The 12149-nt window shown below is 41.0% G+C and overlaps 1 protein-coding gene across 4 annotated transcripts in view; it reads left to right on the top strand.

The window, feature by feature from the left end:
- LOC139239213 (mitogen-activated protein kinase-binding protein 1-like) overlaps positions 1-12149 on the top strand; it is a 77684-nt gene that overhangs the window by 31603 nt on the left and 33932 nt on the right. For all 4 annotated transcript variants that reach the window (XM_070867879.1, XM_070867878.1, XM_070867877.1 and 1 more), the window contains exons 11-17: positions 117-292; positions 1071-1162; positions 5191-5316; positions 6996-7066; positions 8203-8324; positions 8684-8759; positions 11056-11167. In XM_070867879.1, coding sequence (XP_070723980.1) covers positions 117-292; positions 1071-1162; positions 5191-5316; positions 6996-7066; positions 8203-8324; positions 8684-8759; positions 11056-11167 — 775 coding nt within the window. The remainder of the gene's footprint in view (positions 1-116; positions 293-1070; positions 1163-5190; positions 5317-6995; positions 7067-8202; positions 8325-8683; positions 8760-11055; positions 11168-12149) is intronic.

The following is a 12149-nucleotide window of genomic DNA, read 5'->3' as shown; positions in this document are numbered from 1 at the left end:
GTTTCAAAAGACGTTCAATACTCAACAGGATTAAATTGTGCTGTTTCATTTAGTGATATTGGTTAGAAGTGCATCCTTGGCCAGTGTGTATGACTGACTTCTGTTTGTGTCTCTAGGACTTGATTAAAGTTGTGTATGTTGATGACAATATTCAGTATCTCCAAGATACAGCCAGCAATCCTGACCGAGCTGAAACTGGAGGTGCTTCTGAGATCAAGTCTGGAATTCGGGTCATAACCATCAGCCCTGATGGGCAGCACCTGGCTTCTGGAGACAGGATGGGGACTCTGAGGTACAAATGATATTGAAATGAAGGTCGATTTTTGATGTATTATGTTCCCATTGTTTAATGTGATGGCACTATTCACTTGGAGGACAATCTGTGTTTTACTGCATGTGAAGGTATAGCACCAGATGACCATGAAAAGGCTCCTTAAAATGCTTGTGATGCTGAGCTAGTAAGAAATTGGTGCTATGTACTACAGCATAAACAGGAAAGACTGATGGTTTGCAATGATCAAACTGCATTGGATGGAAAGAGCCTATTTGTAGTGAGTCATCATTGGAATGGTAGTGAAAATTTTAAAGAGATAAGGGAGCAGAGTATTGAAGAAAATGTAACAGTTAATGTAATAAATACATTAAAGCTTGTCTATATTGGTTATTGAAGGGGAGGAGGGAAAATAGCGCTATTTTTTTACTTGACGTGGCAATGCTACAATCACCCTGTTCTGTGAACATTGTGTCTGAAAAGGTTGCAACTATAGTATGTTTGGAATTTTAAACATTCATCAACTCCTTGAAATTTGCTCATGGTTTTGTCTTTGGATTGTCACTTATTTGTTTTTATTATTCATTCTTGGGATGTGGGTGTCGCTGGCGATAATTGCCCTTGTGAAGGAGATTGTGGACTGCCTCCTTGAACGGCTGCAGTCTGGTGAAGGTACTCCCACAATGTCGTTGGGTAGGGAGTTCCGTAACCAAATATTTTTGCCATAAACCTAGTGTTTTAAAACTTGAAAATATATATTTAATTGTACCTAATTAGATTTGAACTTTTTTGTTTTTAGAATCTTTGAACTGAAGTTCTTGGATAAACTGATGAAAGTTGAAGCCCATGATTCTGAGGTTCTATGCCTGGAGTATTCTAAACCTGAAACTGGTGAGTAATTGTGCGAACCACTTTTCTGACTTGCCTCTGATACTTGGTTGAATTCCCTTCTGATTTAAGAAAGCAACAAATAGGAGTAGGCCATACAGCCCCTCGAGCCTGCTCTGCCATTCATGGCTGACCTTTGACCTCAACTTCACTTTCTCTCCATCTCCATATCGTTTGATTCTCCTAGAGCTCAAAAATCTATATCTCAGCCTTGAAAACAATTCAGCAGCCGCAATCCTTTGGGATAGCGCATTCCAAATTTTAAGCTACCCTCAGTGAAGAAATGCCTCCTCATCTTGGTCTCCGATTTATTGCCCAGTTGATACTGCTTCTTTGAGTAACCGTTTTGTTTACGGTTTGAATGCAGCTGCTGTTTGTGGTTCTTCCCCCACAGCCCTGTGTTTACACCAGTGTTCAGACTGTAGACACATCAATAACTTCATTGTCAATAAATCTATGATGCTGCCCAAGAGAAACCTCGCCATTCTGGCTGCTATTTTGAAAACTGTAGCCGGCTATTAAACATAGAAACATAGAAAATAGGTGCCGGAGTAGGCCATTCGGCCCTTCGAGCCTGCACCACCATTCAATATGATCATGGCTGAGGTGCTGAAGCTGAATAATCGACAATTCCATCCCTGTACGATAGCAAAAGCCTCCAGACATAGCTGAAATGCTTCAGAAAGATAGTGATCTATCGTGACATAAAGTTTAAAGGATAACTTTTTATTTAAAAAAATTCTCTACATTATCAGTGTTGCAGTATTAAAGGTCAGATTTAATATATAGGTGCTACAATTAAGAATGAAGTTTATAATCAAAGTTGGTGTGCTGTGATTTTTAATTTCTTCACTAGTTGGGGATAACTTCCCCTTTACATACAAGTTAAGGTGGTATGGCTTTTTAAAAAAAAAAGTTCCCTTTAAACTGCACAGTAGCTCAACAGTCTGGAGGTCCCACACAGGCCGCTTGCAGGCTTTATAATGGAAATACCGCGCATGCATTGAGCTTTGGGCTGCGAACAAAGCATAACAGCATGGAGGACCATGAGGCTGATCGAATTGGGTGATTTGTATTCTGTCATTGTAAAATTTACCAATGTTTTAACTCGATACAACCGATGTGTCTAAATTACATGCAGGTTACCGAATAACTTAAATTAGTTCACATAATTTACTCTGTTTGTAAATGTAAATTGTTCCAGGCAGCTATTAACGATTATGATATAATTGGGATTACGTTGCCATGGCTCCAGGGTGACCAAGGCTGGAACTCAACATCCAGGGTTATTCGACAGTCAGGAAGGATAGACAGAAAGGAAAAGGAGGTGGGGTAGTGTTGCTGGTTAAAGAGGAAATTAACGCAATAGTAAGAAAGGACATTAGCTTGGATGATGTGGAATCTGTATGGGTAGAGCTGCAGAATACCAAAGGGCAGAAAATGCTAGTGGGAGTTATGTACAGACCACCAAACAGTAGTAGTGAGATTGGGGACAGCATCAAACAAGAAATTAGAGATGCATGCAATAAAGGTGCAGCATTTATCCTGGGTGACTTTAATCTACATATAGATTGATTTAACCAAGTTGGTAGCAATGTGGTGGAGGAGGGTTTCCTGGAGTGTATTAGGGATGGCTTTCTCGACCAATATGTCGAGGAACCAACTAGAGAGCTGGCCATCCTAGACAGGGTATTGTGTAATGAGAGAGGACTAATTAGCAGTCTTGTTGTGCGAAGCCCCTGGGGAAGAGTGACCATAATATGGTAGAATTCTTTATTAAGATGGAGAGTAACAGTGTTAATTCAGGGACTAGGGACCTGAACTTAAGGAAAGGTAACTTTGATGGTATGAGACGTGAATTAGCTAGGATAGACTGGCAAATGATACTTAAAGGATTGACAGTGGATAGGCAATGGCAGACATTTATAGATTACATGGATGAACTTCAGCAATTGTACATCCCCGACTGGAGTAAAAAATAAAAAGGGGAAGGTAGCTCAACCATGACTAAAAAGGGAAATTAGGGATGGTGTTAAATCCAAGGAAGAGGCATATAAATTGGTGAGAAAAAGCAGCAAACTGGGAGAAATTTAGAATTCAGCAGAGGAGGACAAAGGGCCTAATTAGAAGGAGGAAAATTAAGTATGAGGAAGCTTGCAGGGAATATAAAAACTGCTATGTGATGAGAAAAAGATTAGTGAAGACCAATGTAGGTCCTTTGCAGACAATCAGGTGAATTTATAATGGGGAACAAAGAAATGGCAGACCAATTGAACAAATACTTTGGATCTGTCTTCACTAAGGAAGACACAAATAACCTTCCGGAAATACTAGGGGTTTGAGGGTCTAGTGAAAAGGAGGAACTGAAGGAAATCCTTATTAGTCAGGAAATTGTGTTGGGGAAATTGATGGGATTGAAGACCGATAAATCCCCAGGGCCTGATGGCCTGCATCCCAGAGTACTTAAGGAAGTGGCCCCAGAAATAGTGGATGCATTGGTGGTGATTTTCCAACATTCTGTTGACTTTGGATCTGTTCCTATGGACTGGAGGGTAGCTAATATAACACCACTTTTTAAAAAATGGGGAATTATAGACTAGTTAGCCTGACATTGGTGGGGAAAATATTGGAATCAATTATTAAAGATTAAATAGCGTATTTGGAAAGCAGTGACAGGATCGGTCCAAGTCAGCATGGATTTATGAAAGGGAAATCATGTTTGACAAATCTTCTAGAATTTTTTGAGGATGTCACTAGTGGAGTGGATAAGGAGAACCAATGGATGTGGTATGTTTGGACTTTCAAAAGGCTTTTGACAAGGTCCCACACGAGATTAGTGTGCAAAATTAAAGCACATGGTATTGGGGGTAATGAATTGACGTGAATAGAGAACTGATTGGCAGACAGGATGGAGAGAGTCGGAATAAACGGGTCCTTTTCAGAATGGCAGGCAGTGACCAGTGGGGTGCCGCAGGGTTCAGTGCTGGGACTCCAGCTATTTACAATATACATCAATGATTTTAGATGAAGGAATTGAAGGTAATATCTCCAAGTTTGCAGACGACTAAGCTGGGTGACGGTGTGAGCTGTGAGGAGGATGCTAAGAGACTGCAGGGTGACTTGGACAGGTTAGGTGAGTGGGCAAATGCATGGCCGATGCAGTATAATGTGGATAAATGTCACTTTGGTGGCAAAAACAGGAAGACAGAATATTATCTGAATGGTGACAGATTAGGAAAGGGGGAGGTGCAATGAGACCTGGGTGTCTTGGTTCATCAGTCATTGAAGTTTGGCATGCAGGTGCAGCAGGCGGTGAAGAAGGCAAATGGCATGTTGGCCTTCATAGCTAGAGGACTTGAGTATAGGAGCAGAGAGGTATTACTGCAGTTGTAGAGAGCCTTGGTGAGGCCACACCTGGAATATTGTGTTCAGTTTTGGTCCCCTAATCTGAGGAAGGACATTCTTGCTATTGAGGGAGTACAGCGAAGGTTCACCAGATTCATTCCCAGGATGGCAGGACTGACCTATGAAGAGAGAATGGATCAACTGGGCTTGTATTCACTGGAGTTTAGAAGAATGAGAGGGGATCTCAAACATATAAAATTCTGACCGGATTGGACAAGTTAGAGGCAGGAAGCATGTTCCTGATGTTGGGGAAGTACAGAACCAGGGGTCACAGTCCAAGAATAAGGGGTAAGCCATTTAGGACTGAGATGAGGAGAAACTTCTTCACTGAGAATTGTGAACCTGTGGAATTCTCTACCACGGAAAGTTGTTGAGGCCAGTTTGTTAGATATATTCAAAAGGGAGTTAGATATGGCCCTTATGGCTAAAGGGATCAAGGGGTATGGGGAGAAGGCAGGAAAGGGGTACTGAGGTTGAATGATCAGCCATGATCTTATTGAATGGCAGTGCAGGCTCGAAGGGTTGAATGGCTTGCTCCTGCACCTAATTTCTATGTTTTATTTAATCTTAAGACCATGGCCACATGGCAATTTGTGTATTTCATATACGACATTTCTCTTGTTTAGGAATGAATCTGTTGGCAACAGCAAGTCGGGACCGGCTGATCCACATACTAAACGTGGACAAACAGTACAGCCTGGCACAGACGCTGGATGACCATTCCTCTTCTATTACTGCCGTGAAATTTGCAGGTACGTTTAACAATAGTTGCCCCAAAGCTGCCTGACTACTAAAAATGCATTGTATTTAAATTCCTTGTACAGCTTTGCAGTGTATATACATTTTTTGATAAATGATGTGTTGTCCAAACGAGAGCACTGAAGTGAAATTAGCTCTTGGCTTTTAGTTGCAAATAACTTGAAGTCACTGAATTTAGGGTTACCCAACTGGAGTTAATAAAATAATGTGCGTCAAAGTGTTGAAATAAGTTGTGTTTAACCATCTGTCAATATTTGACTACAAAGAGATCTGTTGTGGTCATCTTGGATGTGTGTCTGTGTTTTTTTGCCAAGTTCACCACTCTTGTACTGAAGGTGCTGACCCATGGCTAGGGTATACCTCCGTGCACACCAGCAGCCCTGTGGCACCTGACCAAAGAGCGCTAACAGTGAGTTGAAGCATAAGTGTGCTCACTGCTGACCCTGATACTGTTCTTATCCAAGGTATATGTGTACACACGCACACTCTCGCTCTAGCAGGAATCGCTTGAAGGCAATGTTCCTTCAATTCTTTTTGGGTGTGCAGCCCATTTTTCAAATTTTCAATATGCATGTTTTTTTTCCATTTTTAAAAACTAGTGAGCAAACTGTGCAAGCACAGCTGAATAGGAACGTCGCTTGAGAGAGATTTGAAGTATGATTCATAGTTGTTTCTTCCACATTCTCCATGGGCCTGGAGCACTGAGACTAGTTGTAGTGCTTACTGGTGTGTTGCCTCATGCTCCTGTCTGCTGAAGCTGTTGCTGAATTGCAGCCCTAATGTCATGGCTGGGATTCTGACATTTACAACTGTTTTTCAAACTTTACCCTGTGGGGTGCCCCCTGTTCTAAATTGTGAAGGACAGTGCTTGCTACAAAAAGGAAAACCGTACTGTTTGTTGCAGGAACACTTTGTGAGCATACACCAACAGAAATGATGCACTAGTGAATCAAGCAGAAATCTAATAACCGGCTAACAGAAGTTTGATCTCGTGAATTGTCTACAATTGCTCTACCAGTCCTTTCGGGTCCAGATAGCCCAGTTTGAAAATTTATGTTGTACCTGCAAACCACAATGTGCAGAGGAAGAATGTCATGAGTGCAATTCAATGTCTCTTTGGTGCACAGTCCCTTTTAAGTGGCTGCACGGCCCATTCACATTTTCGCGCATGCATGGTTTTTCCCATATAAAAGCTAGTAAGCGGCCTGCGTGGGACCTCCAGATCGTTGCGCAGCTGTACAGCTTAACAGGAATGTTGCCAGCAATCCTACGAGGCTGACCAGTTTTTTTTTAGTAAGTAGGATGCAGCGCGTGTTGGTCTGGGTAGGTTTACAAAAAACAATAGGGGAATGCTCTTTATAGTTGTGTTTTTTTTTAAATAAACTTTCGGGAAGTATTGAGGTTGATTATTTGAAGCAGGTGACCCTTTTTTTTTCCCCCCAAATGTGCTTTTGAAATCTGTTTAAAGCAGCTGCCTTAGATTCTTATGTAGACCTTGGGACTTGTCTGTATAAATGGAAGCATTTGGGGGCTGGTTTGAGTGTTACCATGTACTCCTAATCTCCACTGATGACATGAACACTGTTCCCAGTCACTATATATGCATAATACTGTAATGGAAATTCTTGACCACTTTATTCTGAATTATTCCCTTTATTTTCCCTCCTTGTAGCCAATGGTGATGTTGTCAAAATGGTTAGCTGTGGTGTTGATAAAAGTATCTATTTCCGGACGGCACACAAGGTAAACTATTTCTTTGGCTCCTGGTATACATGTTTCCTCTTTGTTGCTTTACTTAAACTCTGCCTCATTTCCTTTTCAGTCTTTGCATTTTTTGTGTGGCTTGCCCCATTTTGAGGGCATCCCAAAGTGTTTCACATCTGATGTAGTGACTAGTGTTACCTAATCAATTGCCAGGCTGATGATCTCTCAGTGACATTTGTGGAGGCATTGGCAGTGTGGCTTGATCAGCTTTGGTTGATTTTCCTGCTGTTTTGGTGCCTGGGCTAAGATCGGGATCTCTGTCAAGAATTACTGGAGGAAATCTGCAACGCACTGCAAGATGATGCACGCATGTGTTACTCAATATTATAAATACCTCGGTGCTTTGTTTTTAATCTCTACTCTAACCTCGGTTTCCATACACAATGGACATTTCTTCTGACAAAGCAGCTCTGAAAACCACTGCTAATGAGTGTCCAAATGACATTACTGCTTCAAATGATCTGATTGTGGCAGTGCCTAGCTAAAATTGGCAGCTCAGCTGTAAGATTGTGGTTATAAGCCTAGTTCTTGCGACTTGGTGGAATTGGGTGGTGTTGCTCCAAGTTGTCACCCTTCATGACTCACTTTAAACATTTCCAAAAAAGCCTTAAAACGCACTCCTTTTCTCTTCTACCAAATAATTCATGCAAGAGTGGGATAATTAGTCAGTGGGAAATATAGGAAATTGAGGTCATTTAAGGAATTGTGTTGTGGTTTTAGCAAAAGCAGATGACTCATTCTTGGAAAGAAATTTTAATCTCCACATGCAAAACTGATTTCCGGCCTTGCTCTCATGGCCAGATGGGGCTGTATGATTTTTTACTTTAAAAAAAAACTGCACGCGCGCACACGTTTTAATGCTCTCACTGTTACTTGTATGTCTGTTGCCTCTGCCTGTCAGGAAAATTAAAGGCGCACACATAGCAGAGTTGGGCAGGGAAAAATCCCTTCATTGTTCAGCATGTGTATTTCTAAAGGAATAGTGTCCCAGAAATATCTACTCGGGTGATGGCTATTCCTATCTGTATATAGAGGTTGATACTGTTTTGAAGAATGGTCTATAATGCGAGATCCTAGTACTTGTCTTTCAGTCAGTATAAATTTTCTTTTGGCAGTCTGACGATGGAGTTCAGTTTACACGAACTCACCATGTAGTTGGGAAGACAACCCTTTATGACATGGATGTTGATATCACCCGGAAATACGCAGCTATTGGCTGCCAGGACAGAAATATTAGGTATGTTTCTCTCTTGGGTGGGGGGGGGGGGGCTCTTTGCTCAAGATAAGGAATGTTGGGAATGAAGCACTACTTGTTTTTGGTACCCACTGATACATCAAAGGCCCTTAAGTCAGATCGTATGACCGAAATTGGGCTGAACTGTGAAGTCACCTCGTCAATTAGTGTTGAGGCTCCAACAAGAATGATGCCTCCTGCACATAGCTGAGGGATAGAAGTGCCCATGGAACTATCTCCAGCAGGAATAAGTGTCATAAGGGGAGGAGAAAACTGAGGAGGAGCAAAGGAAACACAGATTTCATCTGCTTTACAAATCTCTTGATTCTTTTTTAATAAAATTGCACTTTATATTATTGCAGAATATTTAACATCGGCAGTGGGAAACAAAAAAAATGTTTCAAAGGTTCGCAAAGTGAAGATGGGATCCTCCTCAAAGTAAGGAATACAAGTCTCCAGCATCTGAAATAGCACCAAATGGTTTTAATGTTGTCTTTTCAATAGTTTTATAGGGGATATAATGCTTTACCAAATAGACAGCACTAGGTGGGGATCTAGAGTTTTGAATGAAGCACGTGAGTCCAATGAAGAATCATGTCTCTGGAGACTGGCCTTTTTAAAAATGTGTTCTAATGAGAGCTAGCTGAAGTTTCAGAATGGCAAGCCAACTTCTCCACAATTCCTGCCAGTGCACAGCTGGATTTGTCCTGGTGTAGAGAGGAGAACATTTCTGAGGAATGCAGAACAAAAGTTTCGAACTTTGTTAAAGTTGTAAATTTGATTATTTTAATATTCTGTTCTGGAATTCATAAATGTCAATGTGAAACCATGTGAACAAATGTACAAAGTTTTATCGAGTGTCAGGCTAGAGCCTCTATCTTGCACAATTAATTTTGTAGCTTAGGTGGCTGTAGTTTGATATCTGTGGTCACACATGGCAGGGAAGTTGTAGGTCAGTGTTTTAGAAAAGCACATCAGCATAGAGATTTTATTCCATATCAGCAACTGAGAATTTATCTACTAGAATCACCTGAGCCCTGTGGTCGCTGTACAGGAAGAAACATTTGTCAATCCCTGCTCTCTACAGATGACTTTGAAGACCCCACGGCTCTTTGTCAAACACCTTTTTATATTTACTTTACCTTTCTGCTTATATTTGTCAAGCAAGCTTTGTCCAGATTTTATTAATGCTGCTCAAATTGTATCTCTAACAATGTTTTTGAGCTTGTTGGAGTCACATCTGCTATCATGCAGAAAGCTAGCAATTATAGAACATGAAGAACCTCCTATTCCCATAGCTTGCAGGACTGGCCCAAGAAGGACTGGAAAGGGTTATAAACTCACGCCTTGCCTCTGTAGCAAGGAAAGTGTATATTCGCTCTCGTTCTTCCCTATCCCACCCAAAATAGGTAGACTCCAAGCAATCTGAGCATACTCTCCATTCAAATGACAACCGCATTTTGCTGCCACTCTGTAGCCGTCCTCAACTCCATCGCCCACAAAGAGGGCAGGAAACCAGATGTACTTTCAGTGGGTTTCTTGACCTTATCTAAAGTAGATTAAAAGCAACTAATTTCTAAGCAACCGTTAGAGCCTCTGAGGCTTTGCCTGCTGTTTTGTGCACAGTTAGAATGTCATTGTGGTGAAGACTAATACTTCAAACAAGGAAAATGCACTGATGGAAAAGAAAGGGGGTGAAAGAAAAGAAAGATTGGGTGGGTGAGTTAGCATGATGGGTTTCGGAACAAGGATTTGATCTGCAAGAGATTTCTGGGGCTTCCTGAATTAATCACATTCCTTGTTTTTTTTTTAAATTCTGTATTTGTTGACTTGCTAGCAGATATTCCTGATTTCTGCACAGATTCAGTAGCAACCTTCAAAAGGGAATTGGATAAATACTTGAAAGGGAGAAAAATTGCAGGATATGGGGAAAGGGGAGTGGGAGTAACTGCATTGCTCTTCGAAAAAGCCAGCGCAGACTCGATGGGCCAAATGATCACCACCTGTGCTCTACTCTATGATGCCACTGTTTTCCTTTGGGTTGCTTACTGATCTTTTATAAGCTAGAACGGGGTTCTATGGGAGTTGCTAATACTTGCAGCAATGTGAGGGTCTCCCACGCAAAGTTTGAAAGAGCACAGATGGATTTTAAAGGTTGTTCTACTGCAGTCTACTGTTCTGTTATTCTAGTACACTGCACCTTCATATATACACCCATGCTATCTCGATTCATTTGTTATCTTCGCAGCGCTACTTGTTCTATCCATCTCTCCTAGCGGCTCAGCTGGCTGCAGGTAGTTCAGTCTGCAAGGTCCATGTCTAACTTTGCTTAACTTACTGCCCTGCATCATCTGACAACTCCCACTCCTATCTGACAAAGTAAACTCTCAACAGTGAAAGGCCCTTCAAACCAAAGATTGAGCTAGTGCGCCCTCTGCTGCTGAAGTAATGGGAGCATTAGAATACAAGGAAATGACATGAAATCAAATGCCTTTTTTATAAAGGAAGTGTTCAGTTTCAGTGGTGCTTGAAAGATTTAAAGAGAATATTAACACCAAAACCAAGCACATTTTCTGCTTTATCTTCACTTGATAGAACAGTATTTTGAATACTCTGATTTTTCACATCAATGGCTTTTGAATTTTAATTTTTTTTAAATATAGGGGATTTCTCTTGGACTATTTCAAATTTCAGTTGAGCTTCCTAGCATTGTTTTCTCTGCTTTGGTTTCTAGGTTCAGATGGATCCTTCTGGAACATTTGTAGCCACTAGTTGTTCTGACAAGAATATTTCCATCTTTGACTTCTACACTGGAGAATGCGTAGCCAGCATGTTTGGGCATTCAGGTACTCTTTTTTTTTTTTTACATTAACATACAAAGCCGCTTCATTTCGCTTTCAACTTTGTCCCTTCTGTTTTATATATTTTAAATTATTCATTGTCATTTCTTAAACCCAGCCTTTTTTTTCACTTGGTGAATATCCAGCAGTCTCTTGCATTCTAGTTTAAACTATAGAGTAATTAAACTGGCGCGGTCCAGGGAGAGAGTCAGTGTGGCTTGGATGGCTACTTGCACTAATGCTGCATACAATGAACAGGAAAGAAGCTTCTGAATTGTTCATTATAACTAATTCACAGTTATGTTATCAGTAAATATGAGCATTATGAATAGTGTGATACTTCCAAGGGGGGTTGTGGGATTGGTTCAGAATAGACTCTCGGTCAGGTTGTAAAGAAATGAATTTTCTTGCGTGCTGTGAAACATTTATTTTCTAGAAGAGTCGTCTGCACATAACTAAGTATTTAACAGGCTTGAATTTTTTTTTTAAGTTTAAAAAGCTGCAGAACCAGTAACAATTGTGATATAGAAACTTACTTCTCAAAAGCTTAAGATTGGTAACAAGGTACAAAAACAGTTAGGCAGTCTTGTTGACAGCACAAGATAATTGAATTTTCCCTGTGTGAAGCAAGGTATTTTGGCCTAGAAATTGTCTGCAGTCAATGGAACTGAATATCGCGCTGTGTATAGCGGACGGCCAATCCGGTACCACTCATTTTGTGCCACCACCCGAGACCAACTTCTAGGCCTTTTTTGTATTGGTTCATACAAATGTCAATGATTGATTTGTAGGAACATCAATATGCCATTTTATTTTAGAACGCTGTGGACTCTGGTACCTCCTTGTTTTACATGCTCAGTACCAGCAACGCTGCATGATTGCATTCAGCTTGGCTCTGGATAATCTACAGTCCTTGGGAGAGTGCACAGTGGGAGTATCTGGTGTTGACTGGTAACCTGCCCACCACCCAGAGTTTGTGTGTGTTTGG

This window comes from Pristiophorus japonicus, chromosome 26 (genome assembly GCF_044704955.1).
Source record: "Pristiophorus japonicus isolate sPriJap1 chromosome 26, sPriJap1.hap1, whole genome shotgun sequence".
NCBI classification, from domain to species: domain Eukaryota; kingdom Metazoa; phylum Chordata; class Chondrichthyes; family Pristiophoridae; genus Pristiophorus; species Pristiophorus japonicus.
The sequence above is the reverse complement of the archived record's forward strand: the minus strand, read 5'-3'. Positions and strand labels throughout refer to the sequence as shown.